Here is a 26054-nt window from a genome sequence, read left to right as displayed (position 1 = left end):
CTTTCCCGGTGTGGTCATTTGCCACCTAGCGCAAAAGGGAGGCCTGGTCCTGCCACCCCATAGCTGATAAGACAACACTGAGAGGGAGCTTTTGTCACACCTAGACAGGGACAGGCAGCTTAGCCAATCACATTTGCAAGTGATAACAGCCCATGGTTTTAGGGAACTCCAAACTTTACTCATTTCCTCATGCAAAATCTACTTGAAATTTGTTTGAATCTTCTAAGAACAAATGCCCATTTGAGAACTTGGTGGCAGCTTTTTAATTTATCAGTCCTTTAGACATGCTTCAGCTCAAAATTGGCAGAAGGAGGTGAGCAGGGCGTGTGTGCCGACTGAGTGACCACAGAGCTGCACCTGGCCAGTTGGGTTAGAAGGCCACCCAGGTCAGGCGGCCTGCTCTGGCCTCATTCCTGAACCTGTCCAAATGGTCTTGAGAAGGGTAGTGGGGTCTTTTTCTAAAGATTAGCACAGCCCACCGTGTGTAAATGCTCATCAGCTGGGGTGTCCCAGTGGCTGCCAAATTGAGGGCCCAGAGCGAGCTGTGAGCTCACCAGCAACCACCCACCTCTGTGCATGGCCCCTTCCCTGGAATCCTCTGAGGTCTTTAAAAGTCAAGGTCACAGATGTAGGGAGTCAGATTCAGGACTAGGACCCAGATCCCAGGCCCCCAATCCAGCCATTCCAACATCTGTGGGTCTTGCCTGTCCATGGCCAACTGGGCCTCCTCCTGGGGGTGGGCATGAGTCTGCCAGAACCACACCTCTGGTTCTGAGAGCTGGACATGGGGCAGTGTTGGTGACAGGGTTCCTGAGGGCAGTGAAGGGCTTTCCTCCTTCTCAGCAGGAACATTTCACAGTTTTGTGCTTCCAGACTAAAGTGAGAGTCAAGCCTTGCAGCACCGCTGGGTCATACCAGCCTTCCTACAAGGGGGCCAGCACATCTGTCAGCCATGCTGACTGACCAGTGGGTCTGACTTTTCATGCCTGCTCCCTTCTGGAACTATTGCCTTCTAGCCCTTTAGTGACCCACAGGAGCTGTCCCTATCTAGCCACATTATGGTCTCTGCCTAAAGGGAAATTGAAGCTCAGAGAGGGTCAGAGACTTGCTTAAGATCACACAGCTACTTAGGGCTAAAATCAATTTTTCTTTCTTTAAAAAAAATGCCTTTATTGAGATGTGATTGACACGTAAAGTGCTATACATATTAATATATAAAACTTAATGAGTTTAAGTATACACCCATGAAATTGTCATCACCGTCAAAGCATATCCATCATGTCCCCAAATTTCCTTTAATAATAATAATTATTATTGTGTGTGTGTGTGTGTTAAGAACACTTAAGATCTACCCTGTAAGTAAATGTTGAGTCTACAGTGTGGTATTGTTATCTATAGGCACTATGCCATCTAGCAGATCTCTAGAACTTCTCTGACAGAACTGAAGCTTCTTACTCTTCACCATAGCCTCCCCTTTCTCCTTCCCCTGGTCCCTGGCAACCACCATCTGCTCCCTGCTTCTATATATTTGACTAGTTTAGATTCCATGTATAGTGAGATCATACAGCATTTGCCTTTCTGTGTTTGGCTAATTTCACCAAAACCAATTTCTTCACTCTTTATACTCTGCTTGTTTTGTCTCTTTGTCTCGGATTTCAGCAGAACTCCCAGCAGCCAGCCCTTCCCAGGATACCTCTTTCTGGGAGGAGGTTCCCAGCCACCTACAGAGATCAGAGGGCTCATGTGCTTGAATGTAACTAGGGAGGAGCAGAGGAATCACCCCAGACCTGCCTCCCCCATCCCTGCAAAACCTGTGTTGGATCTTTTCAGAGCTGCCATTTCAGACTTGATTTCATTAAGGACTTTGAATCAGGCACACATGGGTTCAAATGCCAGCTCTGCCCCAAAGCAGCCAGTTAGATGGGCCAGTAACCTCTAGGCAGGACACAAAGTACGTCACAGCCTTGGCAGTGTCTGCTTGTGCAGTAAGGGGAAGTTTTAAAATTCTGGTGCTGGAATTTGGGTCTCTACAGGAGAGCATGTAAGTCAGAGAAGAGCCCAGCACTCCACCAAGGAGAGGCCTCGGGGAAGATGGGTGTCAGAGAAACTTGGCTCTGGTGTGAAGCACACCTCTGCAGGCCCAGGGCAACAGCTCTGGAACCAAGAAATAAGAAGTGAGAATGATTGTTAAAGTTTGGCTATATACTTTTTATGAAAAATATTTTTAATTGAAAAGTTTTCACTGTTGCTTCATTTCAAAAGCATCATGTGTTCCTTATAGAAAAAGTAGAAAGTACACAGAGGCAAACACACATGCATGCAAAGATGCCACAATCCCATCACCCTGGGACAGCCATGGTCTTCCAGTTTTTCTCTGCATATTCAACGAGATCACATAAGTTTTATAAATTAGGGATCATGTTCTTCTCCAAACTACTAGGTAGTTTTTGAATCTACAAGATGTTATAGCTTCCTTCCCATGTCAGCAAAGCTACCTCCCTCTAAGAGTCTGTCTCCCACCTACCCTTGTGGTTGGACCACTCTACCCAAACCCCATACCCTGCACTGAAAGGCAGGATAATGGGTGGGATGGAGGGACACTAACCAAAGGGGCTGGGTGCTAGGCTGGGTGCACAGAGCTTCCTTGCATGCAGCTACTATCAGGTCTGGACGACCTTGACCAGATGACATCTTGGCCTCCTTTGCTTTTACTGAGCAGGCCTCCCTGATTGATGAGGGGACCCCCAAGCCAGCAGTTTTCACACGTGTTCAACACAAACTCCAGTGAAGAGGAAGGGAGATGGGGAGGCCTGGCTGGATGAAGCATGTGTGTCTGGTGAAGAGGAGGGGAGATGAGATGAGGAGGGCAGACCCCTCACCAGCCCCACCGCCCAGAGCAGCCCTGAGCTCAACAGCACCAGGCAGAGTCGAGGAGGATGGACAGATCTTGTCCACAGCCCTCATGGTTCCTCTCCACGGGACTCTGAGGTCCACCCAGCTCGGAGCTCTGTCCTCTCTGAAAGGACAAATGAGAGTGAAACTGAACCCCACGGAGCAGGGTCAGGGATGTTAGTGGTTTCCATTGGCCTCTTCAAGGCTGGGAAAGAAGGCATCTCGTGGAAAGGAGCCCTCAGGGCCTTGGAGAGCTGGCAGTGCTGTCTGTTTAGTGTGGGCCAAATTGGAAACAGCGCATGGGAACAGCAGGCCAGCCTGGCCAGGTCCCCAAAGCCATGGGCACTGGTGCCCACAGGCCACGATGGGGCCTCTGGGGCCCTCACAGTAGGTGCAGCCTGGCTCTTCTTGTGGGTGCAGCCTCAGCCCCTATCTGGAACAGGAGGTTTGAACCAGAGGGTGTCAAAATCCCTTTAGCATCCCAAATTCTTGATCCTTGGCCAGACTGGGTAGCACGTTCAATGCCTTTGGCAGTAGGGCTCCTTAGTGTGACCCAATGTGTGGCTTATCCAAGAGGGAGAATTCTGGGAGTCATGACCCCTGGGAGCCTTCCAGGCTGGAGGCAACACCGTCTTCTGGGGTACAGAATGACTTCTGTCTTGCTAAAGAGAAAACACATCTTGGGGGCCTGAGCCTGAGGCTGCCCACAGGGGCGCTGAAGGCCCACAAGCCTGGATGTGGATCTTGGCTCCCCATTTCCCCGCTGGATGGCCTTGCCTCCAGGGCCGAAGCTTCGTGTTACTAACACCACCCCTCTGCCAGTACCCAGACAGGGGAAAGAATGGTCCCCCAGAAGAGGAAGATGCCTCTCCCATCCAATGTGGGCTAGGTCCCCTTAGAGCAGGGAGTCCACCTCTCCCGTCCTCTCACCATTGTTTCTAGAGCCACTCCAAGAAGGCCTGGGAGAAAGGCCAGGTTTAGAGGCCACAGCAGGACACCAGGGTGGCAGTGACGGGTGTGTGCTCTCCCATTGCAGGGAACAGCAGCCACCTCCAGACCGAGCTCTGTCAGAAATCCTGGCAGGGCCTGCCCCCCAGCAAATGCCACAGCAGCCCCCAGGACTCTCAGAAGGAGACCAGCAGCATGTGGGGCCTGATGGTGATCGCCCAGCTACTGGCAGGCATCGGCACGGTGCCCATCCAGCCATTTGGGATCTCCTACGTGGATGACTTCTCGGAGCCCAACAACTCGCCCCTGTACATCTGTGAGTCAGGCTTGAAGAGGGCTTGGGTTGGGGGCGGGTCCTCACATGGCACAGCCAAGGCATACAGACGTCTGGGGACCTGACGCACCTTGTTTGAGTCCCAGCCCAGGCTGCAGCTTTTCACCAGAAGGACGAGGCCCACGGGCTCTGGGTGCTGGAGCCGTGGGAGTCCCCGAGGGTATCTGCATGACCCCTTGGTCCTGGGCCAGGAACAGGGCAGCTCCTTGACCAGCAGTACGTGGTCAAGTATCGGGTCAAGCTACTGGTCAGGAGCAGCACCACTGCTTTCCAGACCAGGCACCGGCCAGCACACATGTCTTCTGAGCCACCCATGGAACAAGTTGGCCTCATAGAAAAACATGCAAAATAGATAAAGTGAAAGTGACATCGCTCAGTCATGTCCTACTCTTTGCAACCTCATGGACTGTAGCCTACCAGGCTCCTCCATCCATGGGATTTTCCAGGCAAGAGTACTGGAGTGGGCTGCCATTTCCTTCTCCAGAAGATCTTCCCGACCCAGGGATCGAACCCGGGTCTCCTACATTGCAGACAGACACTTTACCATCTGAGCCACCAGGGAAGCCCAAAATAGATAGCAAAATAGATAGCAAATGACCAAATTCTTCCCTTAGAACAAGCCACACTGAGCATATCCTCAGGGCCCAGACCAGACAGGCCACATCCAGAGGCTCTGTGGCCCACAAGCTCCCACCATGGCTGCCACATCATACCTGCAAGGAGCCTTGCCCCCAGCCCACGCCTGGGCCTTCATCTGTAAATGCCCAGGAGGCCGCTTCTCTCCCAGCAAGCAGATTGCTCTGGCATCTAGCCAGAGGAGAAGCAGCTTGGGTTCCACACCTTCCAGGGTCTCGAGTGGCTCTGGCGTTGTCTGTGGGAAATGCTACAGGTGTGGACTTGTCAGGGCCAGGGGACAGACTGGCGAATGTCCCGGGAACCCCTCGGTGAGGGAAAGAGCCTGGGTGCCCCCCTCAGTCCTCTCAGCCCCCTCAGCAGCCTTTCTCTCTCCCCTCTCCAGCCATCCTGTTTGCCATCGCCGTGTTTGGACCAGCTTTCGGGTACCTGCTGGGCTCGGTCATGCTGCAGATCTTTGTAGACTATGGCAGGGTGGACACAGGTGAGTGTGTGCCAGGGCTCCCTCGCTCCCCACTCCCTCCCTCCCACCTGCAATTGTCAGCTGGCCTCAGATAGTGGAGAGCAGACAGCATGTACCTCCTCTCTCCAGAGCCAGGCTTTATCATGGAGCGGGAGTTGCCGCTGAAGAAAACACACTTTCTTCCCTAAGAAAACATACTTTCTGCAGTGGGAAACCTTGAGACCTGGGCAGGGCTTCAGGTGTTGCTATCACAGCTGCCTTCTGAGGTCATGGTGTTAAAAATAACTCTATAGTTCTTTGATTCTAAGATGTTCTATAATTCTTTGATTGTTTAAAAAATTTTGAGAAGACTTCTTTAAGGGAAAGGAAGAAGCAGTATGTGAAATATACACATGGCTTATGACTCCCACCCAGAAGCGTGTAACAGAGTTTAACCATGTGGACACAGATAGCAGGGAACCTGTGTCTCATCCTGGATCCACCTCTACTAGCTGAATTCTACCACCTCTACTGATCTTGGGCACAAACCTTCATCTTCCTATGCCTCAGTTCCTCATCTGTAAAATGGGGCCAATGATAGTGAAATAAAGTTGCTGTGATGTTTAAAAATGGCCGATATATACTGAGGCTGACAGAAGTCAGCTATTAACAAAATGATATGGATTAAGCCTCTCTATCTCAGGATGAGAAAATACAATCCACAGACAAGAGCACATGTACTGAGTTAACCATTCAGGGAGCCGACCCCGGGATGAATCCTACAAGGGCATATGGCTGTTGTAAGCCTGCCTGACACCCCCAGCCTCCTGCAAGGCAGAGAGGGCCAGCACCTAACAGAGGGACAGGCAAAGTGCTTTGGCAGTTCCAAGGCCAGAAAAGTGCTTCTGCATGAGGTGATGAGGGAGGGCCTCCCAGGGAGATGATGCGTGTCTCCATCCCATGTGAGTGGAAATCCCACAGCTGGTGGTGGCTGGTGGCAGAGGCCTTCCCAGGTAGAGGAAACCATCTGGACAAAGTCAAGACAGGGAATGCACGGGGAGTGTGTGCGTGGTATGTAAATTCCCGCAGGCCTGATGTGGCTGGAAGGCAGGTCTGCCAGACCCTCAGAAATAACATCCCCACCCCAAGTGCCAGGCACTCAGATCAGAGCCTGCCTGTCTCACAAAGAATGTGGGCAATCATGCTGCCAGACACCACAGACTCCTGACCTTGGGACTGTCAGACCACAGTGTCATCTGCTCAGTGTCATCCACCTGTACTTCAAATCAAAGGGCAAAGCTGGAGGAGCTGTCTGCTCGGGGTCAAGCCATGCTTGCCCTTCATTGGCACTTCCTGAGCTGGGTCCTAGCTCTTCATTACCCAAAGAGACCGGCCCCTGAGCTCCCAGTCCACCAGGGACAGGGCCCAGGACAGTGTTCTCCCTCTTCTCCCTCCCTGCATGCCCATGTGGCTTCTTTATTTACAAAGAGAAACACAACAGCAGACCCTTGGGTGTGGATGGGAGACTGCACAGGAGAAAGCATCTGCTTACCCAAGAGCCTACTCTGTTCATGGTGGTTTTTTGAGTTTCTAAGAACTGCGAGGCCTCCTTCTTTAGGGGTTAACAAAAGTGGGAGGCAGAGCACTCAGTTATTAAGAGTGCAGGTCTGGAAACCAAGAATGCATGGGTTTGAAACTGGCCAATGAAATGGTGCTTGCAGGGCAAGGTTAACCTCGCTGATCCTCCCACAGGCCTCTGTTCTCTGGGAAGAGAGAGAGGATGTTGTCTTGACCAAGGTGCTAGTTCCCTTGATGAGTAAAGTGAGATCATGCATTCATCCAACAAATACTTGTGTCCTGTGCTTTCTCTTCAGCTTCGGTTAACTTGAGCCCTGGAGACCCCCGATGGATAGGAGCCTGGTGGTTGGGCCTGCTCATTTCCTCTGCCTGCTTGGTTGTCACTTCTTTCCCCTTCTTCTTCTTTCCTCGAGCAATACCCACAAAAATGGAGGTAAGCTTCTGAGAACCCACAATTCTACCTATTATAAGAGTTTCCTAAAAGGAGGTACTGTGTCAGTCATTTAGTCCTGTCTGACTTTTTGAGACCCCATGGACTACAGCCTGCCAGGCTCCTCTATCCATGGAATTTTACAGCAAGAATACTGGAGTGGTTTGCCATTTCCTTCTCCAGGGGATCTTCCTGACTCAGGGATCAAACCTGGGTCTCCCACACTGCAGGTAGATTCTTCACCATCTGAGCCACCAGGAGGTATGGAGGGGTAGATAATAAAGCTGAGAAGTTTCAGTAAGTTAATTCTGGGTGAAATCTAATCAAGTTTCTTGATGCAGGACTTCTCAGAGGCTTTGAAAGGTGAGCGTGCTTGTGAATTTCCCAAAGATGTGATTTCATCAGTGTTCCCTCACCATGGTAGCATCTCAGGGATTAGGAGGGCTCCAGGGAATATAGTCTGGGGGAAGTTCTGAGTTATGTAAAGTGAGATAAAGAATTAAGAGTCAATAAAAACTGAATATGTGACCTGGAGCAGTTGACTTTTGCATGTAATAGGGCTGGTCATGTCTAATCCTAAAGGACTGAGTAAAAAAGACATTCCTAGTGCTGAAGAGTGTGAGATTGGGCTGAGAGTGGAGCATACTTTGAGCAGACTGACCTGCATGCATCTTCCAGTCATATCTGTTGGGGAAAGAAATCAGGGAAGGATGAGATTGGAAAACAGTGGGGAGAAGTCTGAGTGGGGGCCTTGACATTAGCCTGAAGGATCTGAAACTTGTTCTGATCTCGTGAAGTTCTAAGTGACTGGAGCCCACTTGGGTGACAACTACATGAGGTTGTGGTTGGGGAGTCGGGAAGGAATGAAGCCTGGAGACGTGATGCAGCCAGTGTAGACATGATACAGCTGAGGACCAGGGCTGTGGCTGCCAGGCACCTGGAACAGGGCAGTATAGATGTCCTCGGAAGGGTTGCTCAGAAGGACTTAGCCACGAGCAGCTAAAGTTTGTGCCAAGGCTTAAAGCCAGAGGCTGAGCTGGACGTTCTGCAATAAGGTATGTGAGACTGGGTGAAATCTAGGCCCGGCTGGGGTGGGGGTGGGGCAGGGATAGATGGCCTCAACTTGTCTTGAAGAAGAATTTCAAAGTGTGGCAGCACATCATCACAATGCTGGAGTCGGACAAACCTGAGTCTGAATCTAGCTCTGCTACTTCTAAACTAGCTGAGAGATCCTAGACAAGTTTTCTTACTCCTAAGTTTCCTCTACTTTAAAGTACTGGAGATAGAGACTTCTCTGGGGTCCCATGGCTAAGAATCTGTGCTCTCAATGACTCCTGGTCTAGGAACTAAGATTCGACCTGCTGCAACTAAGACCTGGCACAGCCGAATAAGTAAATAAAAATAAATACAAAAGTACCAGAGATAAGAGCACCTCTTTGAGGAGGAGGTTGTGAGGAATGGGACAGTGTATGCAGAATGCTGGGCACGGGGCCCACCATGGAGGAAGCATGACATAAGTGGGAGCGCCTGCACCTGGTGATGAGTCTGCTGGGGGATCCCAACAGTGTCTGAGCTCGGGGGCCTTGCATCTGTTTAGTGGTTCAGAGCTGGGCCTTGGGCTGCAGCTGACAAGTTCAGAAGTGGAAGGCGAGTTCACTGAGGGGGTTTGCACAGAAAGTGCAGGCTAAGAGGCAGGTCGGAGCCTTGGACAGGATCCAACTTTGGGCCAGAAGAACGAAGGGACTCCACAGAGGAGACTGAAAGAGAGAGCTGGGAACAGAGGTCATTATAGACCAGAGCGTCCCAGAGGCCCATAGCTCCTGGAACCTGAGGACAAGGAAGAAGTGTAGCCATGACAGACAGACAAAGGCTGATGTTCACTCATGCCTCTTGGCATCAGCCAACAGTTAGACATGAAATAATATGCACAGATATGAAATCATATCTGGGAGGCCCTAGTGTGGATGCATTCTGGCCAGTGGCCAAAGCACGAGGCTCACTGACATGCATGTGGTGACTGCTTTGGACACCCTTCCATGCACTTCCAGGGTGGCTGAGCACCGCCCTGCCGTGAGCCACTAAGACCAGAAGGATCAAGGGCCTGGGAAAGATGGCTGTAAGGAACCTGTTAACATTCAAGGATGTCGTTAACACTCACCCCCTTTGCTGCCTTCAGAGGACTCATCCCATGGTGGATGAAGCAAGGAATATGGAAGAGGTCAAGTCAAGAAGATCCCTGGTGGATTTCATTAAAAGTAACTGAGTGACCTGGCAGTCCTGGGTGGGCTGGCTTGGGGTGGGGGTGGTCTAGGGTCACCTGGCCCATGTGGGATTGGGTGTGGTGAGTGGCAGTAAAAGCAACACTGGCCCATCGCTTCATGAGAGGTTCTGCCGACTGCTGCTTTGCAGAGAGCAGGAGACCCAAAATCAGGCAGAGGCAGCCCCGCCCTCACAGTCTGGCCCACATCCTCCTCTCTCTTCCCTTCACATTGATGCGGCTGTCCTGTGTAATCACCCGCCACCTGATTTCTTCCAGGCCTGTCCTCATTTTATTTAGCCCGTGAGCATGTTGAGTGGATCCTGAGTGGCTCTGTGTCCCCAGCTGGCCACTGAGCAGCCTGGGGCCTGGGTTTCTGTCCGGAGGAAGAGAGGGGAACTGCCGGGGGGGCAGGAAGGGCAGAGGTCAGGCTTGCGGAGCCCAGTGACCACTGCCTGGAGGCGCAGCCCTGAGAGCAGTCTGTCCACAGGGTTCCCCCGCATCTTCCTGAGGCTCCTGATGAACCCACTCTTCATGCTGGTGGTCCTGGCTCAGTGCACCTTCTCCTCCGTCATCGCCGGCCTCTCTACCTTCCTCAACAAGTTCCTGGAGAAGCAGTACGGCGCCTCCGCAGCTTATGCCAACTTCCTCATCGGTGAGTCCCCAGGGCTGCCGCAGTCGGGCCTTCCCCCGTTCATCCAGGGAGGTGCGCCAGCAGACCGGATAAGGGCAGGAGCCAGCGGGTTCTTGCCCAGGAGAAAGGATTTTAAGGACATTTTTCCTGGTTGGCAATCCAGAATGTTCTTGGCAGATTTCTTGGGCCCCTATAATTCTGGGCAGGAGTGGGTGGAGGTTGGGGGCTGCTTCCTCCCTGTCAGAGGGGCTGAAAGCCTGACTGTCTCCCAGAGGCTCTGACATCATCAAGGACAAGAGAGGAAAGAGCACAGATTGAGCTGGGGGCTAGGCAAGATGCCGCTGGGTGTTTTTCTTCTCCAAGGGCTTGAAGACATTCACCTGGATAAGGACTGTGGGGCCCAGTGATTCTCAAGCCCCTATACTTTAAGCTCCCCAGGAGAGCTTTAAGAAATACAGATGCCCAGGCCCCACCTTCGAGCAGTGAGGGCAGAATCTCTGGCAGAGGGTGCCAGCATCCAGCACGTGTGTTTTTGGCAGCTGAGGTTGCAAAATACTGATGCAGTCCCATCAAGTACCCAAGGGAATGATGGGGGCCAATTCACTGGTGAACTTGACCATGTGGATGTGGCAGGGTGGTCAGGGCATGACCCCTGACCTCCTGTGTGGCTCTTGGCTGTGACTTCACCCTTCTAGCCTTTGGCCTCTGACTAGCACATCAAGCAGGAAGCACCACCAGAGCCTTGCTAACCTCCTGTGGTTACAGTGCAGTAAAGGGCCAGGTAATGAAAGGCTTAATAAGGGCTTCCCAGGTGGCTCAGCTGGTAAAGAATCTGCCTGCAATGCAGGAGGTGCAGGAGACTTGGGTTCAATTCCTGGGTCCAGAAGACCCCCTGGAGGAGGGCATGGCAACCCACTCCAGTATTATTGCCTGGAGAGTACTATGGACAGTATTGTGCCTGCCTACAGTCCACAGGATCACAAAGAATTGGATGCAACTATGCCCGCACAGAGTTCTTCGGGCTTCCCTGGTGTTCAGACTATAAAGAATCTCCCTGCAATGCAGGAGACCCAGCTTCTATCCCTGGGTAAGGAAGATCCACTGGAGAAGGGAATGGCTACCCACTCCAGTATTCTTGCCCGGAGAATCCCATGGACAGAGGAGCCTAGTAGGCTAGAGTCCATGGGGTCACAAAGAGTTGGACATGACTGAGGAACTAACACTTTCACTTTCTAATAAATGCATATTCAACCCACATCTCTGGTTGTAAGGGTCCCACTTCTTTCTTTACTGTTTGCACCAGCAGGGCAATCCTCCATGTCAAGATAACTCTGTCAGTATGCCAGGCAAACAGTAAGTGCTCAATTAATGTCATCTATTACTGTTGCAATTAAACATATCGAATGTCCCTTCAGGAAGCCATGCCCCCTTCTCGGTGGTCCACATAAGCACTCCAAGGCCTATGCGCCCAGACCAGCTTCTCTCTGTCTGTAGGTGCTGTGAACCTCCCTGCTGCGGCCTTGGGGATGCTGCTTGGAGGGATCCTCATGAAGCGCTGTGCTTTCTCTCTGCAAACTATTCCCCGTGTAGCTGCCACCATCATCATCATCTCCATGATCCTTTGTGCCCCTCTGTTCTTCATGGGCTGCTCCACCCCGCTCGTGGCGGAGGTCTACCCCCCCAGGTAAGGGGAGCGAGGGTGAGGAGTCCAGAACCTGCAGATGGCTGCCACATCTTTCTGCTTCTTCAACTGTCCTCTCTCCTTTTCCCTTGTTGATCTGATCTCGTATGTGGCGACTGAGAAAGCCAGGTCTTAGCGTGCTCAATTATGAGAAGAAATCAGAGAGTGCTAGTGGGCCACTAGCAATCAGGATTAGCGTTCTGCGTTTTAAGAAGCAATAGAAACTGATTTGTTTGGTTTCAAGATGAATCTGTAGTGCTGTGAGCCTCAGGAACCAGGAAATAGCTATGTTTAGCATCTGCTCTCTACCAGCTAGAATTACAGAGTCTTATTGAGCTGCTGAGGAAAGATGAGAGACAGAGACTTGAAAAGGTTTGGAGAAGAACAATGAAAGTGATGGCAGACTTAAAAAATTAGGGCAGGTGAGGAAGAGGGCAGGTAAAGGATACCTGTCGGCTTGCATAAAGCGACATGGTTTTAAGTTCTAAGTTTGGCTTCATGTTCAGGAAGGGCTTTGAAGCCAAGGAGGGGATGTGCTTTTTTGCTTTTTTCCCTCAGAGCCACCTTTCCACACCTCTTCTTTTAGATTTTGCCCAGTGAGGTTGCAATACCGGAAGATAGCGTACTTTTCAGTTTTGGTGCTCTATCTTTGCCTGTGAAAGGACCTCTCCTGTCTCCAGAGGGTGTGAAGGAGGGGGTGTTATTCAGGATGGAACTGCCCCTCCCCAAGCTGGCCCACTCCCAGTTTGTACTGCTCTTCTGGCTGTGGTTGACAGAGGCCAAGAATGCTTTCCTGGGTGTTTAGCACAGGGCTTTGTCATCAGACCAGGTCCGAGGTCTGGCGCTGCTCTTTCCTAGTTGGGGAAATTTACTTCAGGTTTCTCATCCACAAAGGGAGCATCATTATCAGAACATTTACTGTGGTGTCAGTGCATGAAAAGCCCTAAGGCACAGTGCCTGGAGCATGGAGATGCCCCATTACTGTTAACCAGCACTGGAATAATTATTTTAGCAAAGTTCTGAACTGTGGTTTATCAGCCCCTAACCCCCACCCTTCCCAGAGGAGATCATGAATATTGGATATGGAGGGCGGAGAGACTGGTGTGACCAGCCAGTGAAACCCCTGGGTTAAAGCTCAGGTGGATGCAGTAACCTGGGCGATGGCTACATAGACCCAGAGACAGGAGCCATTGAGACCCTAGATGACCTCAAGGGGCCTCAGCCGAGCCCACATGAAAGAGAAAGGAAGGGAAATATCACCTGTGACTTTCCCATAGCATCTGCCTTCTCTCTCATCAGAGTCCTGGCAGGTTGTTCGTCTCGACCCCTTCTGCAGTGGGGGATTTGCCAACCAAGTATTCCCAATGACTAGTTGGTAGGTTTGGGCTCCTACTGGCAGAAGAAGCAGAGGTGCCATGAACACCGGCCAAGTTGACCCTTGGCTCCAGTAGACATGATTCAGATCTCTGGGTGGCGCTGGCCCAAGACAAACAGAGAAGCACAAGCACGCTAACCAGGCGGGGAAGTCACGCTGGGCTGGAGTGGCGAGGCTTTCCTTTGGTCTTGCTTTGTTTGATTCCCATTTCCTGTTTTGCTGGCAGCACATCAAGTTCTATACATCCACAACCTGTCCTCTGCCAACGGAACTGCTCGTGCCCAGATTCTGTCTTCCACCCGGTCTGTGGAGACGATGGGATTGAATACCTCTCCCCTTGCCACGCTGGCTGCAGTGAAGTCAACTTCAGCTCCATAGCTCTCAAGCAACCGGTAAGGGCCGGAGGGGCCCCAGGTCTCTGCCTAGTGTGTGCTCTGACAGCCTGCTCCTCCACTTGGGATGGGCAGGGCTCCACCCCACTCATTCCCAGCATCCTGGCCTCTGGGCCACACCCACCTTTTCTCCACCTCCCGTACCCTAGGGTCATGATCAGATGCTTATAGCCCAAAGTCAATTAAAGACTGGCCAATGTCCAATGAATTCACATTCCTGAAGCCTAACAATGCTCAAAGCAGAAACAAGTCAGAGCACTCCTTCCGCTGAAGCCTGCCAGTGTCACCCTGATGGGTCCTTATTGGGCACACCAGCATCCTGCAACCTTGTTATGTCGCAAAGCCATATGGACAGGCCCACATAGATTGAGGACAGAGGGCCTCTGTGATGTGGACCTGGAAGGTTAGAGCCGGAAGTGGTGACGGAGGCCCTTTGGTTCAACCCTTCTGAGCACTCTCAGCTGTGGCCACACGACTGGCTTGAAGGCTGTAGCTATTCATGGTGCAGATCTGGGACTAGAACCCAGGGTGCTGCCTCAGCCCAGGGCATGTCTGTGCAAGATCAGGTGTCTCCCAGCCACAGCCTCCCACTCACACAGCTCACATTCACGATACTCACTTGGCAAGGTCCTGGCCAGCCCTCAGAGTGCTCCCTGCCTCCCCAGATCAGACAGCAGCAAACCAACTCCAGTTGTCTGTGTGGTTATTCAACAGACACGTAGTGAACACCAGACACATTCGTGGGTGCTGAGGATTCAGTGGGGATCCCATCAGCCCATGTCCCCACCCTCATGAACTTGTATTCACCAAATAAAGGCACAAGAGTGTTTTTAGAAGGTAACCCATTCCACGAAGAGACTTAATGAGACAGAGAATATCTGGGGACCTCCCAGAGGAGGTGACGTTAGGACTGAACCACCAGAGGAAGAAAACCCTATGAAGACCTGGGAGTGAAGCAAATGCAAGAGCAAGACCCAAGGGCATGAATGATCTGGCAAATGGGAAGAGCGAGAAGGCTAGGGCTGGCACAAGGTGTGGAGGAGGGTCATACCCAGCTAGGCCTGGGAGCAGGCAGGGCTCAGGCTTCAGACTTGGACATTCTTTATCCTAAGAGCACGGGAAGTCTATGCAGCTCCCTAGGGAGAGGATGCAGCCTGTTCCTTTAAACCTGTGTGGAGGGCATGGGCAAGGCTAGCCATCTTCCCTGAGAGGACAGGCAAAGCTGCTTCCATGGCCACCTCTGCTGGCAGAGGAGCATGGTTCTCAGGAGGTGCAAGGACCAAGAGCTTGGACAAGATGCCTTCTCGGTTGCCTTCTTGTTGGAGGAGCCTGTGGTGGCTTCTGTGGTTTTCTTATCTTTATTTACTTACCTCTGAGTTGTCTACCTCCAGAAATAATCTTGACAAGTTTCCAATAACAGCACAAGCACATCAAGACCAAGGTTCATCAGCATAATATCAAGAAAAAAATAGCAAATTACAAGGGAATATATGTGTAAAAAATCCAGACTGAGGAAGGTAGCAGCAACATTGTATACAACTTAATTATGAGCTTCCCAGCAGCCCAAGTAAAGAAGGTCCATAGTTCCAGTCCTTGGGAGAAGGAAGCATACCAGTTTATTAGTTCCAATCTCTGCCCTCTAATGGCTTTGACACTTAAAGCAGTTGGACCATAGGCTGGTCCATCAGATGATGTGAGAGGGAAGATGAAGCCACCTGACAGACAGGGTCCACCAAGGTGAGCTGTACAACAATGTTGAGCTGTATGGATTTATAGACTTGGGACAGAGACCTTTAGAGGAAGGAGGAATTTATCTCAGGCAGAAAGTTCAGTGGATTTCACTGTGTTTCCTCTGGTGCTGTGCTGCACTGCGCTTAGTCGCTCTGTTGTGTTGGGCTCTGTGCGACCTCATGGACTGTAGCCTGCCAGGCTTCTCTGTCCATGGGGATTCACCAGGCAAGAATACTGAGTGAGTTGCCATGCCCTCCTCCAGGGGATCTTCCCAACCTAGGGATTGAACCCAGGTCTCCCGAACTGCAGGCAGATTCTTTGCCAGCTGAGCTACCTGGGAAGTCCATTCCCACTGGTATCTCCTCCTATTTTTATCTTCCTTTAATGTCCCTGCAATAAACACACAAACAGCAAAAACAAAAACCCAGAAAACCACTACTGCTGGGCAGCAGGTGGCCTGGCCCAGAGGAGGGCCCTCCCAAACCCAGGTCCACAACTGGTGGACCATACCTGGCAGCGGGATCCTGCAGACCCCCTCGTGGTGTAATTGCAGGAGGAGTCCAGCGCACAACGGACGACTGGTTTTGGTGAAACAAACACTGTTTGTTGCCCAGTGATCAGAAGCGAGATCCCCGGGGCACCTGAAATCCCCACCTCATCTCCTCTCCAGTCTCTGCATCTAGCATCACCAGGTCCCCAGGGAGGGCAGAGGGGTGACCGTTGGAGCAGGCATTTAAAGTGTGTGGACTCGAAATAATAACAGCAGGTTTCCCCTGTTCCCCTCCATCTCCTTCCAAGATCTACTTGAACTGCAGCTGCGTTAACAGGGGATCTGCTTCAGCGAAGACAGGCCCGTGTCCCGTCTCCTGCGCCCACTTCCTGCTCCCGACCATCTTCCTCATCTCCTTTGCGGCGCTCATAGCCTGCATCTCGCACAACCCCCTCTACATGATGGTGCTGCGGTGAGTGCACCTCTCCTCCCCAACGCTCCCCTCACTTAACGTCCAGCTGCCCCCTTCTCAGCTCTCCTGCCTCTCCTGGTCCTCTGAGTCCTCGGACATGAGATATTCTTGGGGTGATGCAGGGAGATAATACTAGTGCGCCAGTGTCAGGGCTTTGGTGCCAGCCCGTGTGGAGTTCCATACTGCAGCCTCATTTGGTGGGTGTCTCTGCCTCTCCATCCTGTATGAGGAGGGAGGAGGAGGCGGAGCCTGGAGAGGAGGCGGGCCTGGAGAGGAGGCGGGGCCTGGAGAGGAGGCAGAGCCACGTGACCCCTCCAGGCTTCCAGGCTCCACGCTGACTCCACACCTATAGATTCACCTATCTTTAACTCTCAAAAGAACAGAGAGGAGGGAGGAGAATTCAGTTAGAGGCATAAAATCAGAGAAGGAAAACGAGAAAAGTTCCAGAGACAGAATAAGGACTGTGGAAAGGATGACAATGAGAAAAGCCCCCGTGTACTAGGAGCCAGGTCAGAAGGGAGGGCAGGACAGGCGGCAGGCCAAGGCAGGTGTCCTGTTACAGTGACACCAAGCTGCCCCTGAGGTGTTGACATGAAATGACCCTCCATTCACCTCACCCTCTGGAAAGGAGAAAATAAGGTTTCAACCAAGTTGGCATAACTTACCCCTGCCTACCTCCCTCCTGTCCTTATCAGTCTGGCAACAGAGATGGAAAAACAGGATTTGAAAGACCCGGTCCAGGGTCAAAGGCCTAGCTCTACCATAAACTGGCTAAATGTCCTTCAGTGTTGTCAAGTTCACCAAGTCTCAATTTCCTCATGTATGTGTGTGCTTAGTCACTCAGTCGTGTCCAGTTCTGCAACCCCATAGACATAGCCTGCCAGGTTCTTCTGTCCATGGAATTTTCCAGGCAAGAATCTGGAGTGGGTTGCCATTTCCTACTCCAGGGATCTTCCCCACTCAAGGATCAAACCCACATCTCTGTGTCTCCTGCATTGGCAGGCAGATTCTTTACCACTGTATCACCTAAGAAGCCCTTCCTCATGAATGAAAGGGCATTAATGATATTGGCCTCAAAGGATTCATGTGGGGGTTGTATGGTAAATTGCTTTGCTCTGCATAATGGTTCATTATCAATATTTACCAAATTATTCAGTTCAGTTCAGTTCAGTTCTCAGTCGTGTTTGACTCTTTGCAGTCCCACGGACTGCAGCACACCAGGCCTCCCTGTCCATCACAAACTACCAGAGTTTACTCAAAATCATTTCCATTGAGTCGGTGACGCCATCCAACAATTTCATCCTCTGTCATCCCCTTCTCCTCCTGCCTTCAATCTTTCCCAGCATCAGGGTCTTTTCCAGTGAATCAGTTCTTCACGTCATGTGGCCAAAGTATTGGAGTTTCAGCTTCAGCATCAGTCCTTCCAATGAATATTCAGGGCTGATTTCCTTTAGGATGGACTGGTTGGATCTCCTTGCTGTCCAAGGGACTCTCAAGGGTCTTCTCCAACATCACATTTCAAAAGCATCAATTCTTCAGCGCTCGGCTTTCTTTATAGTCCAACTCTCACATCCATACATGACTACTGGAAAAATTATTACCACCAAATTATTATTACTATTCTTATCAACAGCTAGTTTCCCCAGAAGACTAGGAGTTGAGGGGTCTGGGGTTTTATCCTATTTACAAGTTAGCTTGCAAACTACCGAGCTCCTGTTTCTGTTACTGTTTCATAAGGATGCTGGCAGAAGCCGGAAGACTCCTAGGTCAAAGGCAAAGGACTTTGTTGCTCACAGGACAGCAAGCAACGTGAAGCTCATGCTGCATCATTTATTTGTGACCCCATGTCCTACTGGGTGACGTGGAGGGCTTCAGGTGTATGTGTCACTGCAGTGGGTGTAGGGCACAGCTGAGGAGCCCTGAGCTTGGGAGAGCCACTGCTTCTATAGACCAAGCCTGCAGCAGGTCTAGCAGCTTTTACCTCATGCCTTAGGTCTGTTCACTGCAACCACACCCTTGGGAAATGACCCAGGAAGCACACAGTCAGGCCCTTACATTCTTAGCATACTCCACGAGAATGTGTAGGGGTGCTCAGAGTAGGTTGCTTGTCTCAACACCGTCGCCACCCTCTCCTCTACCGCTCTGCATCTGTGCATTCCAAGTACTCATGCTTTCACTCAAGGCCCCTGCGTGTGGGTCCCTTCTTGCACTCCAGGTCAGATGGACCACAGTGGACCCAGTAATTCTGAGAAAGGTACGTGGGTGGCCATGACAAAGAGAGGGAATAGAATAAAGAAATTTCATAGGGAAGCCCCCAAACATTGGAGAAGGGCATTGCTGTTAGATTGCCTCCCAGAGGACTGCCACTATCAGGGATGAGGAAGTAGTGGAGGGAAAGCACCATTTGAACCCCAGGGTGGGCTTTTTTAGAAAAATCTCTCCCTTCCAAGTTTGGTCAGGAGCTGGAGTGAAATTGAAGAAGAGGCCGCAGTATCCCCAAATAATTTAAAGATAAATTCCCCTGGGAAAGATGAAAGAATGGATGCTATGTAGTGCAAAGAAGGTGAGGGGTAAAGCCAATGTTGTACGTGGCCCAAACCTTATTTGTATCACTCATGGCCCTCAAGCAGGCATGGAAATACAGTCTGGGAGTGAAGATGTGCCAATAATGTATCACAAGACAGAGGTCAGAGAGCCAGTGTTAGTTCAGGGGTGAAGGGGCAGAGATCACAAGGAACTCAAACTCTCTGTTAGAAGCCAGTTTGGGGTTCCCAAGTCCCATTTAGTTGAGAAACCAGGAGAGTCTATCCAGAGATAAGGACCAAAACATGGAAGCAAAGGACCAAAACAAATCCATCTATTGTGGATTGGCCCATTGAAGGGACTTATTTCAATAAAGGGAGTGTCCATTAGATTGGGATTTGAGGCACTTTCCACTGGGGGCTCCCAGTGGGTACCTCTCCCCTGCTTCACCCCAGTGGGGATTCTGAGAAGCTGAAAGATGGTCCCTTTCCAGTTTGCTAGCAGAACTGTGGAAATAAAACAATATGTGTGTGGAGATCTGAATTCCCTTCAGCTCTGAATGCTTTCCCCCAACCAGCTCCCACTCAGGAGTGTGCGCTCAGGGCACATGGAAGCCTGGTGCCCTGGCTGGCCCACTCCTGACTCCCCATGTCGTGGATGGGGGCCTTCCTCTCCGCTCCCTGCCTAGCTGGCATGGCAGGGCCCAGCAATTCCTCCTCCAGACAGCCTCCCTCTCCTCTCTCAGTCTCCTTCCTCAGGCAAGTGCTTTCCTCCTCTAGAGGGAAGAAGGGCGGGGGCAGGACTGGCTGCATAATTTGCAGGACCCAGTGCAAAATGGAAATGCAAGGCTCCTGGTACCAAAATTATCAAGAATGTCAAGCCAGCCACAGCAGAGCACTGAAGCGAACATGGGGCCTTTCGGAGGGTGGAGCCCGGCAAGGCCACACAGGTCACATGCCCACCGCCCCAACCCAAAGTGGAGGATTCTGTTAGCTGCTCAAAGGAGCCCTCAGCCCAGGGGCTCTGGCTACACTTTGCATCAGGGCTGTCTTCTACTGCTGTAAAACACCACCAGAGCTATTCAGACCTGTTGCCATAAACACAGCCTTCAGTATCCTCTGGTTCCCAGATGCTCTGTCCTCTGCCTCTTGGAGGGAGCTCTGGGCAGCCCTGAAAATCACAGAGACCAGTGGTTCTCAAACCTGAGTGTGCACAGAATCTTCTAGAGGGCTTCTTACAATACAGAGGGCGGGGCCTCACCCCCAGAGCATCTGCTTCTTCATCTGAGGTGCACCCTGAGAATCTGCATTTCTAACAAGTTCCCAGGGAATGCTGATGATGCTGTTGGTGCAATGATCACACTGTGAGATCCACCAGAGGAACAATAGGAGCACAGGGCCCAGGGGAACCCAGGGGGGCCTCTCGAGGGCAGGTCTGATGCGCCCTGAGGCTGACTGCATCAGCAGAGGGAAGGCTCAGCCCTGAGTCCTGCCCCGGCTGATTTCCTGTTTGCCTTTTCAGTGTGGTGAACCAGGATGAAAAGTCCTTCGCCATCGGAGTGCAGTTCTTGCTGATGCGTCTGCTGGGTGAGTATCAGGGACGCCCCCTTCCTGGTGGCCCCAGATTAAGGGAAATCAGAGGGCTGTGGGGTGTGGGGTGCGGAGGGGAAAAGCCCCATCTCATCTCTGTCATAAGAAGCTGTACATAATAAGCACAACAGCAAATGCCAAATCCCATATGGACTGTTTCCGCATCACTTGAGATTAGGAAAGTTTCCATCTATGGCATTAATTCCAAACAAAACTGTGTAAGAAGGAAAAGTGGACACAGCTGCGAATGCCTAATAGAATGCTGAGTGTAGGTATTTTTTCATCTCTCTCCAAGAATTCACTGTAGGAATAAAACCTCGCGTTCCTGCCGCAGCCAGAACAGCAGCAGAGCCCAGCCCTGGCTTCCCTTCCATTTTACAAAATCCACTCCTCCTACCTCTATTCAGCAAAGGGGGGCCCTCTGCTGGCAAACCCTGCCAAAGCAGTGAGAGCCCGAGGAGGAAGGGCGCTGTGCCCAGGGATCAGGACTGGCTGTGAATGCGCTGTCTGCAGGCATCTGCAAGCACCCAGCTTGCCCCAGGTGTGAGGACGCTGCAGGTCCTTTCCCAGACTGCTCATGCTGGACTGTCCCCTCTGGCTGCCTCCAGGCACTGGATTAAACACAAGGCACTCATATGGAGACTTGCAGTGACAGGTACAGGAAATAAAGGCACTGATTGAGGAGGGATTTATTAAGGACCCTGGGGGTTCCCACTGCAGTGGGGAATATGCTGACTTCAGTGACGAGACTTCAGTTGGCATCAGAGTGCACTTTCTGACCTTAAATGCTGAAATCCCTGAAAAGCCTGCAGTGCATTATTATTCGGGAGCCTGGCTGCGCTTCACTCTGTAGCAACTTCCATGATCACCCTGGGGTGTGTGGGTGATGTCTCTCCTGGGCCTAACCAGCGGGGGCCCTCTCCTACCAAAGTTGGGTGAGTGTGGGATAAGGAGGAGTGAGCCAGTTCTGTCAGTGGAATTTCTTGGTCTCTGGCCACTTGCTCCGAAAGCCCCCTTCTTGAGACTCTGCTCCTCTGGCCTATATTACGAGGACACAAAGCACCAGGGTCTACCCTGTCCTAATGGCAGAGGCACAGTTGTCACCACAGTGCCTTTCCATTTATAACTTATCATTTATAACTTGCTCTGAAACCTCCACTGGGAAGGAAACCTTACATTCTACCCAGCTCAACAGCAGCTAGGATAGGCTCTGGAGCACCTCGCCCTGCTTCTTCCCACCACTGTGAAAACACCCCCTCCTGTGCTCAAAGCACCTGCTGCCTTTGTTTTTTTCATTCAAGCTCAGATAACTCAATGTGAGATCACAGATAGAAATTGCAGGCTGGAGGGATCCATTCATCACCCAAGAATGCAATTCCACCCTGGGTAGAGAAAAGGACTTGGCCAGCTTCAAATTACCCACTGGAACTTAGTTAGAAATTTTTGTGGACTTCATTTCTATTCAGGGAACATCATTTAGGAAGGTCATTCCTTGTGGCCAACTTCCATCCCCCATTCACCTGGAGATTTGGGAGCAAGCAGGTCTGATACAGAGGCTGGTTCTTAAAGGTCCCCACTTCACAGCAGAGCCACAAGCAGAACATTGCCTGTTTCTTTCCCCCAGAAGCAGCTTCTCACAGGGCCCTAAACAGAGTCTGGGAGGCTGTTTTCAGTGGGTCTGAGAATGGGGTGGCCTGACCGGGGTGTGGATCTGGCCAAGCCTGCCCCTGTCTAGACCCGTAGCTAAGGATGCAGGACTGACCTGAATATTCAGCAGCCATAGGGCACGGCCCCTGCTGGACCAGTTCTCAGCACTCACCTTTGGGGCAGAGGCTCTGAACACCCAGGGTGTTGGGGGCCTGGAGGTGGTGCTTGCTGTCTAAGGGCAGCTTGCCATTGTGGAAGAACGCGGGATTCGAACCTCCGAGAACTAGGGTTCCAAGTCCAGCCCTGACTCTGCTTGGCTATGCAAAGGTGAGCCAGCCGAGCCCACCTTCCTCCCCATTAAAATGAGGGCACCTGCTTGCCTCTGGGTTGCCCTGAGGGCCTGAGGAGTCGGTGTCCTCAAGAGCCTTCTCCTGCCACCTGGTGAGCCCAGCAATCCCAAGCGTGGGAACTCTGGTACCTGTCTGAGCTGGTACAAGGGGACACCTGCAGCTCACTGTCCTGGAAGGATGGCTCAGGTCCCTCTTCTCTTCTGAGCCTCCAGTGAAAGAGTAATTCAGGCTTCACAGAAAGCTAGTCTGCTTTCCAAAGTCACTGTGGTTCCCAGGGGTGGGGCAGAGCTGTTCTCATGCCTGTGAGCTGTGTAGGGGCCCCAGGCACCTGGCTCCCCACCCTGCCCTGGTGCCTCTGCTGACAGCTCCAAGTGACCTGAGCTCTCTCAACTCTCTTCCTGCTGATGCTAGCCTGGTTGCCGTCTCCAGCCCTCTATGGCCTCACCATTGACTACTCCTGCATCCTGTGGAGCGCAAAGTGCTCGGGAAGGAGAGGGGCCTGTGTCTACTATGACAACAATGCTCTCCGGAACAGGTGAGAGCCTGCACGATGCGCCAGGCCCCAGGCCCGAGTAAAGGGCGGTCATTACTCCAGTGGCAATGTGAGGCTCTCAGGCCTGCGAGGGAGAGCTGGAGGGGAACTTGCCATGGGCAGGAGTGGGGGCCACCACTGACCAGCAAGTCAGGCTCACAGAGAGCCATCCAAGTAACAAGACCCAGAGGCTGCTCTGATGTGTCCTGGCCCTCGTCTTCAGGCCCCCCTGGCCCTCGAGAGGGACAGCATCACAAAGAGGGTTATTAAAGGAAGAGGTCATGGCTGTGGAACGATGATGCCAGGCCAGCCTCCTATTGCTCGGAAAGAGGTGGCCCATCATAGCTCCTGGCAGAGACCAAGGGCAGGTGGGACCAAGCCCAGCTGCAGCACCACTGAGCTCTGCACCCCTTCAGCCACCTCACCTGCTGTCTTGTCACAAACAAAGTGGGGAGAGTGGGCTTCAGGGGGCTGGACGGGGTCTGGAAATGCTGTGGGAGGGGCATAGAAGTCCAGGAGGAAGGCAGACCAAGAGGGCAGGGAGAAGGCACCCTTCCTGGCTGTGCTGGGACACAGCACCCTCCCAGATGGCTGGTGCTGCAGTGCTTCACTGGCCCTCTGGGGGGTGAGGGGCACCAAGGAAGGTGGCAACAAGGAGCACTGGACTGGGAGTCCCACGTAGCTCCCACGTCCTACAAGCCTCTCTAGGCTTGTGTACAAAAGGGATGAGGAAGGTGGCTCCCACTCAGCTGGGGACGGATCCTTACCTGAGTGGTGATGACACATGACCCCGGGGCCACTGTGACAATGATTCTGCTCTGCTCAGTGGCCCTGGCCTCAGAGTCGCCATACCCCTCACGTGTCCTGCCTCCTGCTTCACAGGTACCTGGGCCTGCAGGTGGCCTACAAGGCTCTGGGCTCGGTGCTGCTTATCTTCATCAGCTGGCGGGTGAAGAAGAACAAAGAGTACAATGTGCAGGAGAAGGCGGCCAGCCTCATCTGACCCTCGGCCTCAGCTGCTGCCCTGCTCCTGAGAGCGGACCTGCCCCCATACCTGCCCATATTTACTAACGTTACCACGGCGCCTCCTTTCTGTTTCATAAATGAGAAAGAAAACCCCGTCACCATTAGCTTTCCCTGTCTCCTCCTCCCGGAGCACCCCCAGCGTGCCCAGGGGCCTGGTGGGCACAGAGCTGGAGGGCTGGGTCTCTCCTGGCCCCTTGGGCGAGGCCCCCACAAGCCCAGTTTCGTCCTGCGCGATGGGGATGCTCACTGACGCAGCCCCGCCGGTCCCTCACCAGCCCTGTGGTTTCTCTGGGTAGAGACCTCTGGGTGTCTGCCCAGAGGAAAGAGGGAGGGGGGTGAGTTATTACTGACCAGAGCCAGGCTAGGGGAGGGGAGGCTGGCTGCAGTCCCTTTTGTATCTGGGTTCAACACCAGCACAGAGCCTAGGAGGAGCGACTTGCTTCCCCTCCGATCCTTGCTTCCTGCCCAAGAGGCTGCTTTGGAAGCTCTCATGGGGAAGTATGGCCAGTGGGTCCTCTCAGCTACCCACGCTCAGGACCAGAGCTCGGACTAACACCTGAAGACAGGCCATCCAAATGGTGTTCACGTTAACTGTAGACTCTTCTGTACACAGCTCTGTGTAGGTTTATCTCCGTCTTTCCAGGAGTATGTCTCACACTAAGAAAGTCACATGGTGGTGAAGACCTGTGGCTGGCTGTGGATGGCCATGACACCTGGCCCCCACCCCACAGTGGGGAGACAGGACTCCTCATCTCAGAGTGATGGGAGGACCACCCTCCCCAAAGCTGACTCGGGTGCAGATGAGGTGGCTTCACATGGGCTTCTCCATCTGGACTTTAGCCTGTGGGTCGTGGAGTAAAGAGAGGCTGTCAGGGATGTCAGCAATCAGGTTAGGAAGTCCAGCGAATGTCAAAAGCCGTCAAGCTGTCTGGTCTCCTGTAGCCCACAGAGTAGAGGCCTGAGAGGTTGACTTTCCTGGTTTTGAACATGCTTGTGCTTATTAGCATTTTCTCAGCCTCTTCTCACTGCCTCCAGTGAGGTGGGTGCCTTCCCTGGGCTTGGGCTGAGAGGTACTGCTGCCCTGGGTGGAGGTTCAGAGTCAGAAGCCAACGAAGGACTCCTTTCATCCACAAATGTTTATTGGAGACCAACTTTGTGCAAGGCAGCACTGGGGGGGCATGGTTCTCCCTGGAGCTTCCCTGCCCTCCATCTACACTAAGGCTGCCTCCCAGAGCAGGCTCACTGGGCGGGGAGGGACACACAGCAAGAACCTGGAGATTATCAACAGAACCTTGACCGTCCATGCCTCAGCATACTGAGTCTGCTCCTGGCCTTTACTGTATAGGGAGCTGACTTACCATGTCCTCTGGAGTTGCTAGACATTGGTCATGGTCACATGCAGATCTCTTGAGTGCCACTGCTCTTAGAAGACCCTTCCAGAAGCCACCTCTGGAAAGGCCTCATATGATGGAACCTCAGTGGCCACAGTGCCATCGTCTGAAGTCTTTGTGAAAGCTACTGACACTGTGACACAGACAGCCTGATTCCAAAGCCACCAGCTCTATTTCCACAGATCTCACTCAGGAAGGGAAGCTCCATGCAACCTCAGAAGCCAGTTTCAGCCCTTTCAGTGGTCTTGCTTGGAAAATGATTCTCTGCAATTAACCCTGGTTCTTCTCTCTGCAGTTTAACCAAATTCTGAAGGCACTGCCTTTAGCCGAGCTCATGAACAATGAATGCCAGCCTTCAGATTCTAGAAGATGGTTGCTATTCCAAGCCTTTTTTCTATTTTGATATTTCTATTAATATAATGTAACTTGGTCATGAATTTGTACTGTCATGTATATTTGCTAGAGAGCAGACAGAACCTATATGTTCTGGCCAGAGACTGTCCCTTGCCCAATCCTTGGGGGCCTAAGACCATGGGGATGGGAGGTAATGCGACTCCCAACTTATCATGCTGGTACAGAGAAGCAGCAGGTGCCTCTTGTCCTTTCAGTGAAGTCCCTTCAGTCAAGACCCCACAGTGCTGGGCTCTCAGAGTCTCTGATCCCTGCCCTTGAGTTTATATGCAGAAGTGGGGTAAGACACAGACAGC

The 26054-nt window shown here is 52.2% G+C and overlaps 1 protein-coding gene across 2 annotated transcripts in view; it reads left to right on the top strand.

Moving 5' to 3' along the window:
• Window positions 1-25784, top strand: part of SLCO2A1 (solute carrier organic anion transporter family member 2A1) — an 89809-nt gene extending 64025 nt beyond the window's left edge. The window contains exons 4-14 of one of the 2 annotated variants that reach the window (XM_070376100.1): window positions 3929-4156; window positions 5193-5291; window positions 7124-7260; window positions 9434-9512; window positions 10005-10169; window positions 11739-11832; window positions 13431-13596; window positions 16126-16289; window positions 20334-20398; window positions 22810-22933; window positions 23813-25784. In XM_070376100.1, coding sequence (XP_070232201.1) covers window positions 3929-4156; window positions 5193-5291; window positions 7124-7260; window positions 9434-9512; window positions 10005-10169; window positions 11739-11832; window positions 13431-13596; window positions 16126-16289; window positions 20334-20398; window positions 22810-22933; window positions 23813-23933 — 1442 coding nt within the window. In that variant the 3' untranslated portion in view covers window positions 23934-25784. Of the gene's footprint in view, window positions 1-3928; window positions 4157-5192; window positions 5292-7123; window positions 7261-9433; window positions 9513-10004; window positions 10170-11642; window positions 11833-13430; window positions 13597-16125; window positions 16290-20333; window positions 20399-22809; window positions 22934-23812 lie in introns of both variants that reach the window. The other variant, XM_070376097.1, reaches the window with a different exon arrangement.
• Window positions 25785-26054: the final 270 nt, after the last annotated feature.

This window comes from Bos mutus, chromosome 1 (genome assembly GCF_027580195.1).
Source record: "Bos mutus isolate GX-2022 chromosome 1, NWIPB_WYAK_1.1, whole genome shotgun sequence".
In the NCBI taxonomy this organism is placed as follows: Eukaryota; Metazoa; Chordata; class Mammalia; order Artiodactyla; family Bovidae; genus Bos; species Bos mutus.
Note: the sequence above shows the minus strand (reverse complement) of the source record. Positions and strands in the feature narration are given on the sequence as shown.